This window comes from Gracilinanus agilis, chromosome 2 (assembly GCF_016433145.1).
Source record: "Gracilinanus agilis isolate LMUSP501 chromosome 2, AgileGrace, whole genome shotgun sequence".
Classification (NCBI taxonomy): Eukaryota; Metazoa; Chordata; class Mammalia; order Didelphimorphia; family Didelphidae; genus Gracilinanus; species Gracilinanus agilis.
This window is the reverse complement of record NC_058131.1, coordinates 438,170,622-438,189,072: the sequence shown is the minus strand read 5'-3', so window position 1 is coordinate 438,189,072 and position 18,451 is coordinate 438,170,622. Positions and strand designations below refer to the sequence as shown.

The window sequence follows — 18,451 nt, the reverse complement described above, 5'->3', positions numbered from 1 at the left end:
ACACAGTGGGAGCACCCAGCTAGGATACACCAGGCAGGGGATTTCTCTTGAGGGCTGAGTATCCCCAGCTGCTCCAAACTAAGAGTGACCCACCAACCCCTTCCATTCCCAGGCACAGACTAAGGACTCGAAGTGTGCCCAATGCTCCCGGCCAGAGGCCACCGAGGCCAACCTTGGTCTCTACCTCCTCCCTTCCGACCCTTCTTCACAACTTCTCTCACCTCAGGAGCCAGGGAAGTTTCTTACGAAGGATGGGGCAGGAGTATGGGCACGCCAATGCCACCTCCATCCCCATGCTCCTGGCCATTGTCACGTCTCCGCAACTCTGCAGTGCCCTCCCCCCACTCAGCCCAAATAATGTCTGGGGTGCTATGTCACTCACATGTCCTCCTCAATACGGGGGTCCTCAACCTTAGCCCAAGAAACCAGGAAAGCCGGGAGGCGCTCAACGTACTGGGTTACAAACATCCCAGCAGTGGCGTTCCAGGGAGCAAGCCACACGCCACACCTACTAGTCAAGATCCACGCCTCTCGTCAGGAGCGTCACTTCTGACTTGCTGGAATAGCTAGCAACCGCTTTCTGATTGGCTAAAAGATTACAGACATTCGCGCATGATTTTCACCACGCCCACCAAAGAAAACTGCAGTGGAACTCCCAGAAAGTTGTTTTCCCCAGTAGCTTCCATTTCCTGGTCAGTTAATTGCTGCTAGTACCCTGGAAACTATGTAATGATAGCAGGAAAGGAAGGATCCAGGAACCAAGGAATCAATTTCAGAAAGTAGGAGTGAAGGTTATATGGGGGAGGTGACAGCTGTTCAAATATTTTAAGAGGGATTAGCCTTGTTTTGCTTGTTGCAGGAGACAGAATTAGGAGCAGTGGCTGCAAACTAGAGACAAATTTGGTCCAAATTGGGAAAAACTTAATTCGTTCCTAAATGCTCCTTCAAATAGGCTAGAAAACATAGCCCAGAGCTCAGTTCCTCGATTGCCTCTGGGGGAAGGAAGGAAAAGAATATAAGTATCCAGGAAGCCGGAACAAAAAAGCAGTGCAAATTAAGACAAGTCCTAAATAGACCATTTCTTAAACCATATGCATTGGATGCACAGGTAGGTACTTAAGTTCTTCTTGAAAAATTTGGCAGTTTTGAGACATCATAAATCTTTTAGGCCCTGTAGTTTATAATCCAGCTAGTTAGCCTAATACTTTAGGCACTTGGGTACTTTCCTACATTGTAGTTTTCTAATGAATTAAAACTATGAAGTGTTAATTTACGACTAGTAAGAAATGACTGTAATTGCCTTAAAGACCAAACAGCACAGAATCTTAGCTAGCCCCCAAAGACTACATTTCCTGCAAAATTAATATATACTTCTAATAAACCTCTTCCAAGTAAAATGCCCAATTTTTAAGGCCTTAATGGAAGGGAAAGTTCAACATATTTAAAAATTAGAATGTCAAAACTGTTCTTACAGATACTAAACCCTCTCATTTTTTGGATTAAGAAACTGAAGCTGTGAGTTAAGAGATTTGCCTCACAGAGCTAAGGATTTAAACCATCTTAACTCCAAGTGCACCATCTGGGTGACACATGATCTTCAAAGTAATAATTTGAATATAACCCTGCCAAAGGAAAGGAAATCACATGTTTAATGACAATTCACCTGACCAAAGATAAAACTGGTTCAATTTGTACCTGGCAGAGGAATACACATGCTGGCAATTGGAAGGATATGTACAGTGTATACATCTAAGTCTCAAAGACCACTTTACTTTAGGAATCTAAGTTTTGAGTTAGAACTTTGCAGATCACTTCAGTCCTAACTTTGCAATGAGAAATCCAAAGCCCAAAATTAGGAATGATTTGTCCATGGTCCCAGTGGCAAAGCTGGAATTAGAAACCAATTACTCTTCCCCAAAAGGTTTGATAGTCACTCACAATTTTTCTTGGCTTTTCATTACCTAATTACTAGTCATTACTTCTCAGATATGTTCTAGGATCATAAATGATAAATTCCACCTATTTAAGTTCTATATTAAAAATTCTGAGGCAATTAATTTTTAGGAGCATAAAGGTGATTTTTTGAGTAAAGGCCTCTAAAAATTACACTGTAGGTCTCATTTTACAAGCAAATGGAAATAGCATTTTCATTATAAACAAACATAATTATAAACTACCATAGTTCATGTTTACATAGAATAGAATTTAGGTTTTACAATGAGGGTATATAATAATATATATAATATAACATAAAGTACAAATACAGAATTTGCAACCATCTGTGCAAACAAGTTTCAGACTAACCAGTTAACTATTAACTATCTCCAGTTCATTTTTTTTTTTTTAAACCTTACCTTCAATACTGGGTACTGGTTCTAAGGCAGAAGAGTGGTAAGGGCTAGGCAATGGGGGTTAAATGACTTGCCCAGGGTCACACAGCTGGGAAGTGTCTGAGGACAAATTTGAACCCAGGACCTCTCATCTCTGGACCTGGCTCTCAATCCACGGAGCTAGGTTTTAAATTACTAGACCTTTTCTAGTGTTGGCAACACTTAAAATAGTATTAGTATTTGGTCCTTCCAACTATAACTGAATTTATATAGCAGTTCATGTCCATCACTAGAACTATGTTCCCCCACCCTATCCCTCTAAATCAGAATTTTTATATGTAAAATCAGGTTAAAATGATTGAAAATAGCATAAAAATTACAGACGGATGATGTAGAAAGCTAATAGACTGGTTCACTTGGCCTTGGTTAACAGATCTATTTTCCCAATGAACAGAAATAAACTACCAACTTAAGCAGGTGTGTAAAGCTTCTAAGTCCAAAAATGAGCTGTCTTTATTAGTGAAGAAGACTACTGGGCTATTTTGGGGGGTGGGAAGGAAGGGGTAAAATGTTACAAGCCTACAATTTAAACAAATGCTAGTAGGACAATGTTCAGATAAAATACAGGAAAAACTGCCCAAAAGATTTTAAATACTGATCCAATTTAATCCAATGTGAGGATTCCTATCCTTTATATTTAGAGATAAACCTACATTTTTTAAAGTCAAAGCACATATTATACGCTATCATATCTTAAATTTAGATCTGAAGATTTTCAGCAAGAAAGAATAGTTAGGAGCACCAAGTTTTCCTTCAGTCATGCCTAACTTTTCCTTGACCCCATTTGGAATTTTCTTGGTAAAGAGTGGTTTGCCATTCTTTTCTCCAGTTCATTTTTACAGATGAAGAAAATTGAGGCAAACAGGGTTAAGAAACTTGCCAAGGGTCACACAACTATTAAGTGTCTGAGGCCAGATTTCAATTTAGGAAACCAAGTTTTCCTAATTTCATGCCTGGTATTCTATCCACTCTATTTTACCTAGCTAGCACATAGTAATGCCTTAATAAATGCTTGTTTCTTCTCCCTACTTGTATGTATCTGGGGTTAGGGAACTGGGCATGAGAAGTGGTTTTGGGACTGTCATTTCATTGGTATAGGAGAAAACAGATCCATTTGCAATTCAAAACTGTGCACTAGAGTGAGAGGTTTAAGTGATTTGCAGGTCATACACAACTAGTAGGTATAGCCCCTGGAAAATGGAACTTTAGGATTTTCATTTATCCTAAATTTTTAGTTAAAACATTTTATGAACAAAATCAATATTTAAAGACATGAAATAAGACTCTAGTCCACACAATTATACTAATTTATGATTTAAATCTCAATCCACATTTTCATTTCTAATTTTGTCAACTATATTTAATTACATTTTTCTTTAAAAAAGTTTACAATTCTTTGAGTATTCATATTGAAATAGTTATTACTAAAATGACAAGAAATCTGAGAAAGCATTAGAAATAACATTTAAACCAATTTATATGGGGAGAGAAAAAGTAAGACAAGAAATATGAAAGGTTTTTTCCTTGTAGATAGGAAAATCTTTTTTAAAAAGTTCTTCCCCCACTTTCCCAAATTTTTCATTCCTCATTGGACTTGTCATGATGTCTAGATTCTATTCCCAAATTTTTTTCATTTTTGTTACTGTGCCAAAGATATTGGCTTTATCTTTTTCAAAATCTGAAGAGTTGCCATATAGCCAAATGTATACAAATCTCTATTTCAGCACACAACAGTCCGGTTTTAAAAAAAGAAAACAATTCCAGGCACAGCTTAATATAGTAAAATTGGTCTTTTCTCATTCAAACAATAAAAATATTTTAACCTACCCTCCTTTCTTAAACAGATCCCTTGACACATCAATTAAAATACACTCTACAACGAATGTATTCTTTATTTAAAAGTATGCAAAAGACTTAAGCAATACCTTTCAGAGGAAGAACAGCTATACAGAAAATTTAAGACAGGAATAGAACATACTAAAATTTAGATTTACATAAAAACACAATGATAGAGATTCTAAGGCCCCCAATAACACTTTACTTAGTAATTAGTGCAAGAGTTTTCCACATAAAGTAACTTGACCCTAGACTTCAATGACAAACAATTCACTAATGACATTTACATATAAATATACATAAATAAAACCCTACACATCATAATTTATATTCAGAATTAACATGAGACATGGCTTTTAATAGAACTGTATCTATAGATCAGCATTTTTTCTCTCTAATGATGCTCAAGTATAAAAAGTGATATAAGTTCTCAACTTTAAGTACTACATGATTATGAAAACAGTTCTTACATTTTAAAGCATGTTGCATATTTACAGTTTACTGAACTATAATATAGTTCATTCTGAAAAACAAAATTTTTAAAAATTTAACAGAAATATACCAATTCCAAGTGTTTATGCTACGAAAAAGTTAATGAAGTAGCAGCAGAAAGGACATTTATAGTAAAAATATACATTTAGGAAAATAGCTGGAAAATCTAAACACTGATAAAAGTATAAAAAAATTTCAAAAATATATTTTTAAAAGGCAAAACCTTGCCCAAAACATACAAAACTAATAAAAAAAACTATCTAGACTAATAAAGTTGAAGGCTGGTGACTGTAGCTGAAAAAGAAAAGAGGGAAGATAAAGGAATCAGGGAAATTGAAAGTTTAAGTATAGACCCTTAAAAAAAAAAAAAAGGCTAAATAAAAAGTCAAGAACTTATTTGTACCAGTCTCTCTTTCTGCCTTGAAACAGGAAAGAAAAAGTAGACTATGCCTAATCTTGGAAATTTTAGACCCTGAAACTATTTGTTAGATATTAAAATTTCAGTGGACAAATTAAAATTGTCAAAGGCAAAATTAGCACGTTAGCTTTAAGGATAACACTATTTCACAAAATGAAGTGCTTTTTATCTTTTATGTAGATTACATATACATTTGATAGTAAACTATTTGAAGGCTTGTTTTTTCAAAAGTTCTTGATTTCTTCAAAGTATCATGCTTTGAATTTAACCATTTCAAGATTCAACAAGGATTTCCACAATATGGTCAAGCTCATTTATATCAGATTTACAATTTGAGTTAGAATTTGTGGTTGTTTGAGATGAAAAGCTCTCAAGCACATCACAATGTCCCATTTTTGTGTTGCTCATCATTCCTGTTAATACTGTATCAAGATCATAATAAGAATTGTCAACATCTGAAAATAAGTCTTCTACAGAATTAGGATTTTTGTTCTCCAATGTTTCAAATATTTGGTCTAGTGACTTCTGAAAGTTTCCCCTATTTTCGGGAGGGTTCTCCATTTCCCAAACATTACCTTGAGGGTTTCTTGAAGCTTGTACTGATGTAACCATGGACAGGTCAGAAATAATATCTTGGGACTGGATATCTTCAAAGTCTTTTGAGAAACTACTGTAACTTGGAATGAGTTTCCCATCACTCTGTTCTTTTGTTGAACGACAAAGAATATCTGATGACACTAGACGGTCAAGAGAAGATTGTCCTGTATTCTGAGCATTTATCACTTGCCAAGTTCCATCCTGGGTCATTTCTTCTTGAATCTGCCTTACAGTATTTGCTATGAGAACTGAGCGACACAGATTAGGTTCAACAAGCATGTGGCACAACTGTAGTTTTATCAGAGACATGTCTAAAAGTGATTGCCGCTGAAGATTATATGAGGGAATAGCCTTAAAACCAGCCACGGTACCTTCAATATCTTCTTCACCATCAAAACATTTTCTCTTTATTCCTCTCGCAAACATTGTGTCCTGTTAAAACCAAATAAAATTATTTTAGTCTAATTTAAATTATGGTGTTTTCAGAGAAAAACAAAACTATCAGAAAATGAAATATTTAGCATTTTAGCCAAAGCTTAATTCTCTAGAGTGGCAGATTAGTCACAATTAACACTCGAGTATTTCTCTTAGGACACAGTTAGGTCGCTATAGCTAGCTTAATAGCTCTACTGGGTTATTAAAACAGTACGACCAACACTGAAATTAAAGCAGATCAATTTTGTTCATTTCAGATAAAAATGTGGGTGTGTCTTTAAAAATATTACACAGAAAAAGAAAACTAAGTCAAAAGAAGTGTTTATACCTATAACTGACTAGGTAGAGCTGAAAAATAGGACCTTAAGTTTCTAAAAACATTTGGAAAAGATTTAGTGGATTAGATTAAAAATGCAGATAACCAAATTAAGGATTTACCATTCTTTTTAGTATACAGATATTTTCCAAACTATTCTTGAAACTTCTTTTTTCTACTTAATGCCTACATTTGTACAATAGGGTAAATAAATCACAGTTGATTTTATAGAATTGTAGCTGCCTAATGCTTTTAGATTTGCTCTGAAGAATTCTATATGTTCTAAAATTATTACTGGAACAAACTGTCACTTTTGGACATCCTGTTATATTTGTATAATTAGTTAAGATTATATAGATCTGTTGTCTAGAAATGGGTACAAAATCTAGATAATGAAATACACAAATAAGTATTTTAAAGACATTTATGTAACAAAAAAACCAATTTGTTTTAACCTATATTGCCATCTCTAACAAAAGGACTATTGTGTAAAAGTACTTAATGAGGTGGCTTCTGCCTTCCATTAACCTTTGAATCCTTATTTCTCTAGTTAACAAGGAATTTTAAAAAATGCTACCCATGCCTGTGACTGAACCATTAAAAAATGTTTTTAACTACTATAAATACATTAATGCCTTTTTCCACTATAAATCACAACCCACCCAATATCTTAAGCCTTACAGAGTTGCTCAAGGGTCAAGGTGACTCTCTTCATGGTCATAAAGCTGATTTTGTCAAGAAGCAGAATCTGAACCCAGATATTCCTAACTCCAACAATATTCACTACACCAAGTTGTCACTCTCATACATACTACAAGATTTAAGGAAATACCATTTTATTTTCATATAGTGCTACTAGAATGGCTACACAATGTTGAAATGTAAAACGCGAGAATTGTATGACAAATGCTTATTATTAAAATATCAAGCATAGTCAATAATAAATTCTTTAACAAACCAGTTTTTTTTTGATGAAGAAAAGTCATAGCTCAATCAAAGATCAAAGTTTATGATGATGAATCAAAAAATACAAACTATCTGTAATAAGGATTCTGACAACTGAAATATGTTTATACATGGAGCCTGGAGCTTCTACTACTAAACACCCACAGATATTCTTAGTACTGAGGCAACATCTATTACTTGGAATTGTCTTCTAGTTAATTTATCATATGCTGCTAGAAAACTACAACATTCTGCCATCTGCAGACCATCAAAGACTGAAAGTTTCTTACTAAAGAATGAGCATGTGATTCATCATTAATTTTCAAACTCTATTCTCCTTTATCCTTGCAAATAATTAAACTGCAAAGTGTTAAGAATTTAGATTTCCTGATTACCTTCCAAATAATCTTTGACATCAAGTCTGAGAACTTCAGTTATTTTACTTTTTTTCTCTCTACACACATTCAGGTCCTCAACCTTAAGTTAAAACCATTTTTCATATAAATTATCAGTCAGTGTAGATTATCTTCCCACATTAAATGCCTCCCACATTCTTGTCATTATCCCCCTTTCTCCCTTCCAATTTTATCAAAATGCTGCTTCAAAGAGAATAGGATTAAAGGCTTCAGAGATAGCTTTAATTCAAACCATTCATTTTACAGAGGCACAGAAATATTGTCTTCTCCCTGAAGTCAGAGAAGATTGTAGCAAGCCAGATCTTGAACTCACCCTCAGACTTCAAATCTAATGCTTTTTTTTTCATTTCACAATTTTCCTCTGTAAAATGAGACTACTTAACAAATTTGAAAATTGGGCAATTATTTTAAAGGCTCTCTATCCTTAAGGAACTGTATCACTGCTATCAACTCTACCTAGAAATATCATTACAATATGCCCAATAGGAGTACTGCCCACTGTAGAGGCTACTTAAATTGCCAATTACATCTAATTCTTGGTATTAAGAGCCCCTTTCTTTTCTCTATGATGGCTATAATTAAATAAACATCCTTTAAGGGGCAATGTAACACCTACCTTGGTAGGAAGAGAACAAAATTAACTAGGCATTTTAAAACGTGTCTGTCATTTGCATTTTGAAAAAGTTATGGCCAGTTCTTCATGTGAGGCTCAGAATTTGCCTGATTCAGCTATGTATTCTCCACAGCACTTTGCACATAGTAAGCATTCAATAAATGTTTGAAGGAATAAGAGTAAGTACTACAGGAAGGACAGAAAAACAGATAAAACATTAAAAACTAAGCTCCAGAAAAATTTCACAAGTGCTTTCACCTCTTCTACCTGCTCTAAATAGAACTACAAAAATAAGTTCTCCAAATTGTGATTTCCTCTCCTTACCTTGTTAGTTTTGCTTGCTACTATGCAATGAATCCATGAAGAAACACCCTATATATAAACAAGTTAAGTGTATATACCAATCTTTAGACAGTAAGCATGTTATACAAATATACCAGTTTTTTCTCTTAACAATTAGCTTGGCAAAATTATACTAAAAAATATTTCCTCCACAAGATCTCTCTCTATACAGTCTATAATTTGCATATTTGATATTTGAAACTGGGTCATCAAACAACAAAAAGGCCATTGACATGACCTTTAAAAATTAATATTCTCCAAATCTGTGTTCATTAACACAATGACATCTCATAAAATAAAATTTCAATTAATAATCTCAGGGATGTCATAAAACTCACCAAAATATTTAAGCAACAATATGAATAATTGTACATAATTATCAAGTATTTGTTTTCTACATACTTTTCCAAGGAAAGGATTATCAGATGGATTATAATGATTTAAAAATACCTTAAAAGCATTTTAATTTACATTAAAACTACTATTTTATGGAATTGGGAATATAAAATATTTGCAAAAATTTTAAGATCTTTAATTATCACTCTAATATGAATTACTTCCCCCCTCCCCAATAAAAAATGATCATGGTTTTAGAATCATAAAATTACCTCATTACTCAAGAAAAAGGTACAATGAAATTTTTCATAAACTTGATGGATGTTGCTTTAAGAACTCGGACTTACCAATCCAGCTATAGAAGGACAACTTTTCTCCTGCATGGATAGAAATATTTATTTTCTTCCACTGAACTCTAAGTTAACTTATCATTTAGGAATTTAAAAATAAGAGTGCTAGTTGTATAAATAAAAAGGATGCTACTTGCATGCTGCATTGTCTCATGCTGAATTAAAAAATGCTAGTTAGAAAATGTTTTAAATAAAAAGTCATACATATTTGTAATATAGGAAAGCCAATCAAGTTTCCCCCCTTTTAAACAGAATGTTTCTTGGCATTCTTTTAAGTACCTAAGATACTGTGGCAAAAATAATGTACAATTTCCCATTTCAAATTACCTTTTGTTTATACTTCAATTGTTTTTGTATCCCAAGTGCCTTTATGCTATAAATTTTTAACAATGTATGAATTTAAGTGACATTATTAGACTCCAGTCTTCTCTTTTTCCACCAGTCACTTCAAAACTATTTCACTTAACACTGGAAAATTGTTTTTTAATGTACTTTCAAACTGATTTAAAGTATTACATTATTTTTCTTTAAATAAAGCTATTTTTCATCCAGAACTATGTGATCAAAAAAGGGGATATGGCTAATCATAAAGTGAGAATGAGGGATTAAAAGCTAGGACATGATACATAACAAATGTGAAAAAGAGGAAAAGACCAATAGCATTTTGTATAGAATCTCTCTGCAGGATTTATGGGAGATAATGGATTAGAATTATGAATTAGAATACATGGCAAGGTTGCTAGCTGCCCCAATGGAGTAAAGTAATCAAAAAATCATTAAAGATCCACCAACATATTTCAAATTGTACAATGGCTAAATTCTCTAAAACAAAGAGATTATGAAAGTTATCAAAACCTTGATTGCAACTTATTAAAGGTACTTTTTGTTGATAAAAATGATTAGTCTTCCTAATGAGTATTTTAAACCATAACAAATTTGATTTAATCAAATTATTCTAGAGCTATAATGAAATCAAACAAATTAAGCTCTAATGAGGCTATGAATTACCAGACTAACAAGTCCTGAATCGTGACCTAGCAAAGATTTCTTGCTGCCTTCTTCACTTAAGTAGCTACCCAACTTGGCATTATTTTGATTGCAAATTAGGGTCACCCAATCAGTTGGGTGGGCAGCTGAGTGGCTCAGTGGATTGAGAGCCAGGCCTAGAGACTGGAGGTCCTAGGTTCAAGTCTGGCCTCGGACACTTCCAGCTGTGTGACCTTGGGCAAGTCACTTGACCCCTACTGCCCACCCTTACCACTCCTGGGCCAAGGACGGTCCCTAGCCTGGATGAAAAAAGGAGGGTTGGGCGTGGGGCTAGCGACCCCACCCTGTAAAAACTACATCTGCTAAAGAAACTGCAACCTAAAGTAGGGGCAGCTGGGCTAGCTCAGTGGATTGAGAGCCAGGCCTAGAGACGAAAGGTCCTAGGTTCAAGTCCGGGCTCAGACACTTCCCAGCTGGGTGACCCTGAGCGACTGTGTGTCCCATTGCCTACTGGTTGTGGCCCTATGCTCCTAGAATGGAGTCCCAGGATAAAAAAAAAAAAAAATCAGTTGGGTAAGAAGTGAGTCTGATAAGATTTTAGCTTCAAAGTGTTTAGAAAATTTACTATGTACAGCTAGACAAATTTCTTACTATATGCAAGACCTACTGCATTCACTTGTTTTTAGGTAAGATTATCAACCTATGTAATCTCATTACTTTAAAATAAAAGTACACAGACAATTTCAAATTAAAAAAAAAGACAACTAGTAAAGGCAATTATTTCCCTTTTTGTAAAAATTATCTTTTTCAAAGTGAGTTGGTCAACAAAAAGAATTTATTAAATGCTTTACTGAGGTCGAACCAGATTTGCAGGGACAGTTACCTTTATTGTACTGCACAAGTAGTAGTATATATACTAAAGGTTTTTTTAAATGACAAAATGCAGTTATTGCCCATTGCCAGTGTTAACTTATGAGAAAAATGAGCTTACCTGTATGAAATGACTAGATTTTTACATTTAAAACCAACCTCCGCTCCCTCCCCCCCAAAAAACCCTTTACCTTCTGTCTTAGAACCTGTAGGTAGTATCAATTCCAAGGCAGAAGAGTGGTTAAGGGCTAGGCAATTGAGATTAAGTCATTTGCCCACGGTTACCCAGCTAATAAGTGTCTGAGGTCAAATTTGATCTGTCTACAAAGCCAGGCTCTTTCCACAGAGCCACCCAAATGACCTGAAATAACTAGATTTTTAAGTTTCTAAAAAGAATTATTTATTTCAACTTTTTAATCTCACTCAGTAGCTAAAATTCAGCACTTGGCAACCATAGTCACTTCTTGTTTTATTAATTTATAGAATACTTCTTATAAGAAGTATCACCTAACTGAGGTTACAACACACTACAGGGGCAGCAAGCACAATGGACTTGAGTTGGGAAGACCTGAATTCAAACTCCAACTCTGAAATTATCTGTATGTAATCACCTGTAAGTCACAACCTTGATAAACCTCAATTTTTCTCATAAATTAGGATAACACCTTCAATATAAAATGGTAATAGCTATATTAACAACAATGCAACGGGTTGTTGTGAGCCTCAAACAAGATAAAATGTGTAAAGCATCTTGGAAATCTTAAAACTTAATTAAATGTCAACTATCATACATATATGAGATAGGTGATCTATAAGTTTAAATACATTATTTAAAAAAAAAAACCCTTACCTTCCATCTTAGAATTAATACTGTGTGCTGGTTCCAAGGCAGAAGACACTAGGCAATGGGAGTTAAATGCTTGCCCAGGGTCATACAGCTAGGAAGTATCTGAGGCCAGATCTCCTGTTTCTAGGCCTGACTCTCAAGCCACTGAGCCACATAGCTACCATCCCCCCCCTCATCGCCCCAATCCGCTTTTGAAATTACTAACAGAGCTAGTTTAAAAACCAAATAAGAAAATTCAAGTCTTCTTATATAAATAAGAGCAAAAGCTAGGTGGATAGAAAGCTGAACCTGGAATCTGGAAGACCTGTATTCAAATAACTTGTAAAGAACTTGGCACAGTACCTGGCACATAGTAAGCATTATATATATATATAATGCTTATATATATGTTAGCTATAATTTTTACATATTATTTAATTATATCAAGTATAATGTATGCAATAATATTAAATATATAACATTTATATATTTAAAAATATTTTTGCTAGTAGACAACTCATTTTACACAATGCTTTAAAAAAGTGCTTTTTTACACAGCCTATAATTAAGCATTATTATCATTTTACAATTAAAAAAAAAACAGAAGCTCAGATTTCCCATGATCACATTGCTAGTAAGAACCAAATCACCCTTACTTTAGCACTTCTTGACTATACTATGGAAGTTGTTGACCAACAACAAAAATCAGCTTAATCACTCACCTTGATTCCCCAATTCTAGGTAAATGACATTTGGCTAGTCCCAAAAATTAAACCTACCTTCTAAGAGCAAGGATTTGCCACCAGTGAGATTAAAAAGAATGTGCCCCAGGCCCTGAAACCAATTCCAAAATATTTTAAGCAAAGACAACATTCTAGAAGTATTAAAATACATAACCTCCTAAAATCATTTTTGAAGGGGACAAAACATACTTTTTGTGTATGCATGCATGTGTCTGATAGACATATTAAACATTATGTTAAGAGTAATACCTCGAGTATCAATCGGTTTCTTCATAGTGGCGTCAAAGTTCTGAATATTCTGGCTAATTGCCTTTTCAACCTTTTATCTTTTTTCCTCTTTAACCAGATCTGTGTCAGGAAGGTGGCTCCCTATTAAAAACTACCAATGAAGATTGCAGATCAGTACCTCTGATCTATTGTAGTCCTAGAAAGTTGCTAGGGTCCTGAAAGTTAAATAGGTAGAGGCAGGATGTAACTCAACTGTCTATTTATGAAGGCATACTACCTATCTTTTAAATACATTTAAAATAGAGGGAAAACGTTAAGCAGCAATCATTGATTTGTTTTCTAAATTAAGGTTCTACTTTACAGAATCAGATTTAAATCTGGAAAGGATATTGAAAGATCATCTTATCTAACTCCCACATTTTTAGTAGAAACTAGGACAGACCAAAGTTAAGTAACTTTTGATATGGGTAAACAGTGATTGCCAGTCAAACCCAGATCTCCATTCAGAAATACATTTCCCTACTTCCCGCTAAATTTGCTTGGCATACTTAAAACAACTGGTTTCTTCTTCACCTATTTTAACTAAACAAAAATATCAAAATTTTAATGAGATATTTACCATTTAATTCTTTTAAAGTGTTTAAAAATAAACTATCAGAGATAACATTTTACAACACCAAGGTTTAGAATATGACAGACCAATTTAAAAACTAGTAGTTGACTAGTGTTTCAGAACACTGGTATCAGACTTTAATAATCCCTGCCACCAGCACTCATACATTGTATTGCATTTTAATTTTGTTAAACATTTTCTTTTTAAACCCTTACCTTACCTTACCTTACCTGTCTTGGAGTCAATACTGTGTATTGGCTTCAAGGCAGAAGAGTGGTAAGGGTAGGCAATGGGGATCAAGTGACTTGCCCAGGGTCACACAGCTGGGAAATGTCTGAGGCCAGATTTGAACCGAGGATCTCCCATCTCTAGGCCTGGTTCTCAATCCACTGAGCTACCCAGCTGCCCCAGTTTCCAATTACAATTACATTTTAATCTGGTTCTGGCCTCACTGGGGAACTAGAGTTTTGAGGGCAGCAATTTTGATGACTCTGCTTTAGAATCAGCAAAAGTCCCTAGGTATTCTTTTAAATCATCCCATAGCACACTTGAGGGATTGTTGAATTTATGAAAGTAAACTGTTAAAACCCACAGGTCTTTAGACTGAAAGCTTCAGTAAGGAAGTACATTTTCTAGCTAGCTTTCTATAGAAAACATTAAGCTGAACTGTAGTTACCCAGATAATCCAAAGACAACAAAAAGAGTTTACTAGTGTTTTAGATGATAGTAGCTAAATTAGAAAGTTGAAATTAAAGGGAATCTTTCTAGCAACCCAACAACCTTTGTCTTGGTTTTATTTGTATATATGCACTCTTCCATAGACCAAATTCTTTTAATGTTAAATGAGAAAAAGGCAATCTGCTTTAATATAAAATATGAAACAATTTTTGCTTCTCTGTACTCAATTCTGTTTTTTTTTTCTTTTTAAACCCTTGTACTTCAGTGTATTGTCTCATAGGTGGAAGATTGGTAAGGGTGGGCAATGGGGGTCAAGTGACTTGCCCAGGGTCACACAGCTGGGAAGTGGCTGAGGCCGGGTTTGAACCTAGGACCTCCTGTCTCTAGGCCTGACTCTCACTCCACTGAGCTACCCAGCTGCCCCTAAATTCTGTTTTATTTAAAATATTGTAACAGTTTTTGTACACTAAAAATATGGAACTGTATTTTAAAAATTTCCTAGAGACAAAAAAAAAAGGCTAGCAAATGATTCCAAATACTAATATATTATTCTGAACCCAAAGTAGCCTAAGTACTATACAGTATGCAATCAATTTCTATGTAAGTATTCAAGGCTATACAAAAATGTATGTCTAGGAGACAGCTGGGTAGCTCAGTGGATTGAAAGCCAGGCCTAGAGATGGGAGGTCCTAGGTTCAAATCTGGCCTCAGACACTTTCCAGCTGTGTAACCCTGGGCAAGTCACTTAACCCCCATTGCCTAGCCCTTACCACTCTTCTGTATTGGCTCCAAGACAGAAGGAAAAGGGTTTAAAAAAAATGTATGTCCATTCTAAAGAAACTGGAACTGTAAGAAAAGATTCCTGGGTAAGGCTGGCTTGTTGGCTAGTACCCACTCAGCTTCAATGTATATATCATTTGAAGTCTGACGATTCATGCCTTATATAACGCCCTGAATTTTTCTTTTCATTTTGACATTGTCTAGAATAATATCAATTAGAGCAATCTTCCTAATAAATTTAATAATTTAAAATACATTTTAACAAATCTGGTACCAGTGGGATAGATGAGGATTTTTTTTCATTCATACTTTTAGTATGAATCAATTCAGACTTTTTTCTTCCTAACATTTACCTAAGGAAACTTGGCAACTTAGAAAAAAATAAGAATTGTACTGGGGTGGGGGGAGGAAGTTCTTGCTCTTTGGAGCAAGACTCTCTAGGACAGGCTTGGGTAGGGTCATAAAGTGGTAGAGGGGGAAAGGAGAATGTAGCATGAGAATTAGATACTCAAACTATATGATTAAAGATTAAAGAGGGATGTGAGGAGGGAAGTGAAGAGAAAAGGGTAATCTTTGCCTTGAATGCATAGTACTCTATATAATTTTCTACCTCATATAGATATTTGTATACCTAATCACTTATATTAGTACTAGACTGTACATAAGAAGGTACGTCTTATTTGTTAAAATACATCTAACATTTATATAGTGCTTACTATGTGCCAGGCACTGTGCTGAGCACTTTACAATATTATCTCATATTACCACTATTTATTAAGTGGTATTTTATTCTCAAAAATAATCCAGAAGTAGAACCTCAGCAAGAAATCACTAGCCATAAGAGATGAGTTATCAATGTGTGAAATGTTGATCCATGTTGTCTTCTTACCGTTTATCAATTGATCTCAAGAAATGAAGCCTTACTTACATTAGCTAAAATAAAACATAACTTAAAATACCACCCCCCCCCCAATCAAAAGCTACTAACTCTGGATTATCTATACTAATAATGATGGCTAATTGCTAAAATACCAGCATCTGATTTTTGAACTTGAAATTTGCAGGTAAATCATAATGGGAGTCTTAAAAATTCATTCCTAAAAATTCTGGTTACTTACCAAGAAAGAAAATGAAAATCCTTTAAACCCACTTATTAGGATATGGACTGAGGTAGAGCCCCCTTTAATTAAGCATATTTTTACTGAAAGTTGAGGTAAATCCAGTCTTATTGGAAGATAAAATTCACCACTCTACTATCAAAATAAGAAAAATCGACAGCTAAATAAGAAAGTGTGATGAGGGGTGCTTCTGGTTTTCCCCAAGAGACTGGAACACCATGCAAATATCTTGATAGATATTAATTTCGATTTCAAATCTTACAAGTAATATTATAGTTAACTGCCAGCAAAACAAATTATAAAACATAAAAAGCACAGGTGATTTTTTTTTAAACTACTGAGAGGCAATGTGGCATAGTGGGTAGAGAGGGTACTCGCCTTAAAGTCAGGAAGACCTTGGGTCCCAGCTTTGTTAATACATTCTGGTTGTATAATCCTAAGCAAATCACTTAACCTCTGTGTGCCCTCAGAAACGAGGCTAAGAATTGAAGAGAATGCTGCTAACTTGTATTGATGTTGGGAGTTTTTTATCCAGGAGTGTCCTCATCTAATGTTTTTAAAAACATTTCTCATTTTTAAAGTATAGTGTGTTATTCCTGTTACTTTCTCTTTTCCAGTAGGGAAAAAAAAATCTCTACTGGTTGTGACTTCTATTTGGTCTAGCACTTCTCTGTAATACACCACCAATAGATTGATCTCTCCTTTAAGTCTTTTATTTTGGACACAAAAGTCCTGGAAAAATTTACCTTTGTGCCATTTTCTGGAAAATTTCCTATTCTCACCAATTAACATTTCTACATGTTGTTACAGTAGGACAAGGCAAGTGGAGACCAATAAAGATAAAGTTTACTTACCAGTAAATGTTTCTGAGAACTGTCCTCTTCCCACATCCTACTTCCCTCCCTGTTGTCAGTCTCCATTTGACTGGTCAGCTTAAACAAGACTGAAAGGGAAGTAGTAGGTACAAGCACCAGCTTTTTCAGCTACTCATAGTGGAATCTTTGTGCTTCCAGATATATACTGACACAATACTAAGAGTATAGTAGCTTCCTACTGTAGGATGGGGAAGGAGAACTGTTCCATAAATTTCAAGTAATCCTTTTTTTTTTTTAAACAAAATTTAAAAACACTCAAACTGAACACTCACCATGCCAGTATCCAAAAGCAAGCCACAAAGAGGCATGCCCTTTACTAAAAGTTCTATAGTTAATCACCATTCTCCATTTGATGTTACATTTGATACATTTCTTTGGAGTGGCTAAATTAAACAGGAAACTGTCCACTCTGTGAAGTACTGCTAAATGCTAAAATGAAATTCAAGTTTCCTACTGCTAACATCTACTACCAATTTTTCCTCCCTCTGCAAGTTCAAGAAAGAAAAACTTATATAGTGGCATTTTTTACTGAATGGAAGGACTGATAGAATGAGAGGGATAGTAACAGATCTTTCAAGGCACAATGTTTAAAATGCAAGCTAGTTTTAAGATATGGTCCATATAAATTCCTAGCTTCACATCAAATAAGCTATTTTTAGACTGATCAATTTCAGCAAGGACTGAGTATTAGTTTTGAATAACCCTCATCTTATCTTAGAAGCATTCTTCCCATTCTTGGTCCAGAGCTGATATGGAGGACCATATTTTGGGATAATCTTGTTTTTCCCTAGCTCATCTGGTAAAGTGCTTTGGCATCCAAGTGATAGCATCCCCTTTCCTCACAGATAGCTACTATGAGGTACAAAAAGAGTGTTAAAAAATTAATCTTGACTTCACAAGAAATGATACAATACCTTTCACTGACCGATATATAGATTAAAAACACCTGAGCCAATAAAAAAAAAAATCCATTGAGGACTGACAGATTGATGAAATATACCAGGATTTTGCCTGTGGCACCTAGAATATGAGATTAGCAACATCTAATGTTAACTTTTAAAAGCCTTTCTTTGCAAACTTTAAAGCCTCATAAATAAACACCAACTATTATGATTTTTTGACGAGAAGTCTAAAAGAGGCTGAGGAACCTGGAAAGGGACAACAAATGAAAGGAAACCACCTTGGTTCCACCAAACCCTCACCACCCTCATCACCACCACCACCACCCCTCATCATCATCATCACCA

The 18,451-nt window shown here is 34.7% G+C and overlaps 1 protein-coding gene across 7 annotated transcripts; it reads right to left on the bottom strand.

Moving 5' to 3' along the window:
* Positions 1-4,408: 4,408 nt before the first annotated feature.
* CDCA4 (cell division cycle associated 4) lies at positions 4,409-17,910 on the bottom strand. Of its 7 annotated transcripts, XM_044664730.1 has the most exons (5): positions 17,184-17,910; positions 13,162-13,291; positions 8,462-8,644; positions 7,825-7,906; positions 4,409-6,165 (listed from the first exon to the last, which is right to left on the bottom strand). In XM_044664730.1, the coding sequence occupies exons 4-5, from the start codon at positions 7,843-7,845 to the stop codon at positions 5,410-5,412; spliced, it is 777 nt and encodes a 258-aa protein (XP_044520665.1). In that variant the 5' UTR covers positions 7,846-7,906; positions 8,462-8,644; positions 13,162-13,291; positions 17,184-17,910; the 3' UTR covers positions 4,409-5,409. The 7 variants fall into 7 exon arrangements, with proteins under 7 accessions (XP_044520665.1, XP_044520669.1, XP_044520670.1 ...); XM_044664734.1 differs by lacking the exon at positions 7,825-7,906; XM_044664735.1 differs by lacking the exons at positions 7,825-7,906; positions 8,462-8,644.
* Positions 17,911-18,451: the final 541 nt, after the last annotated feature.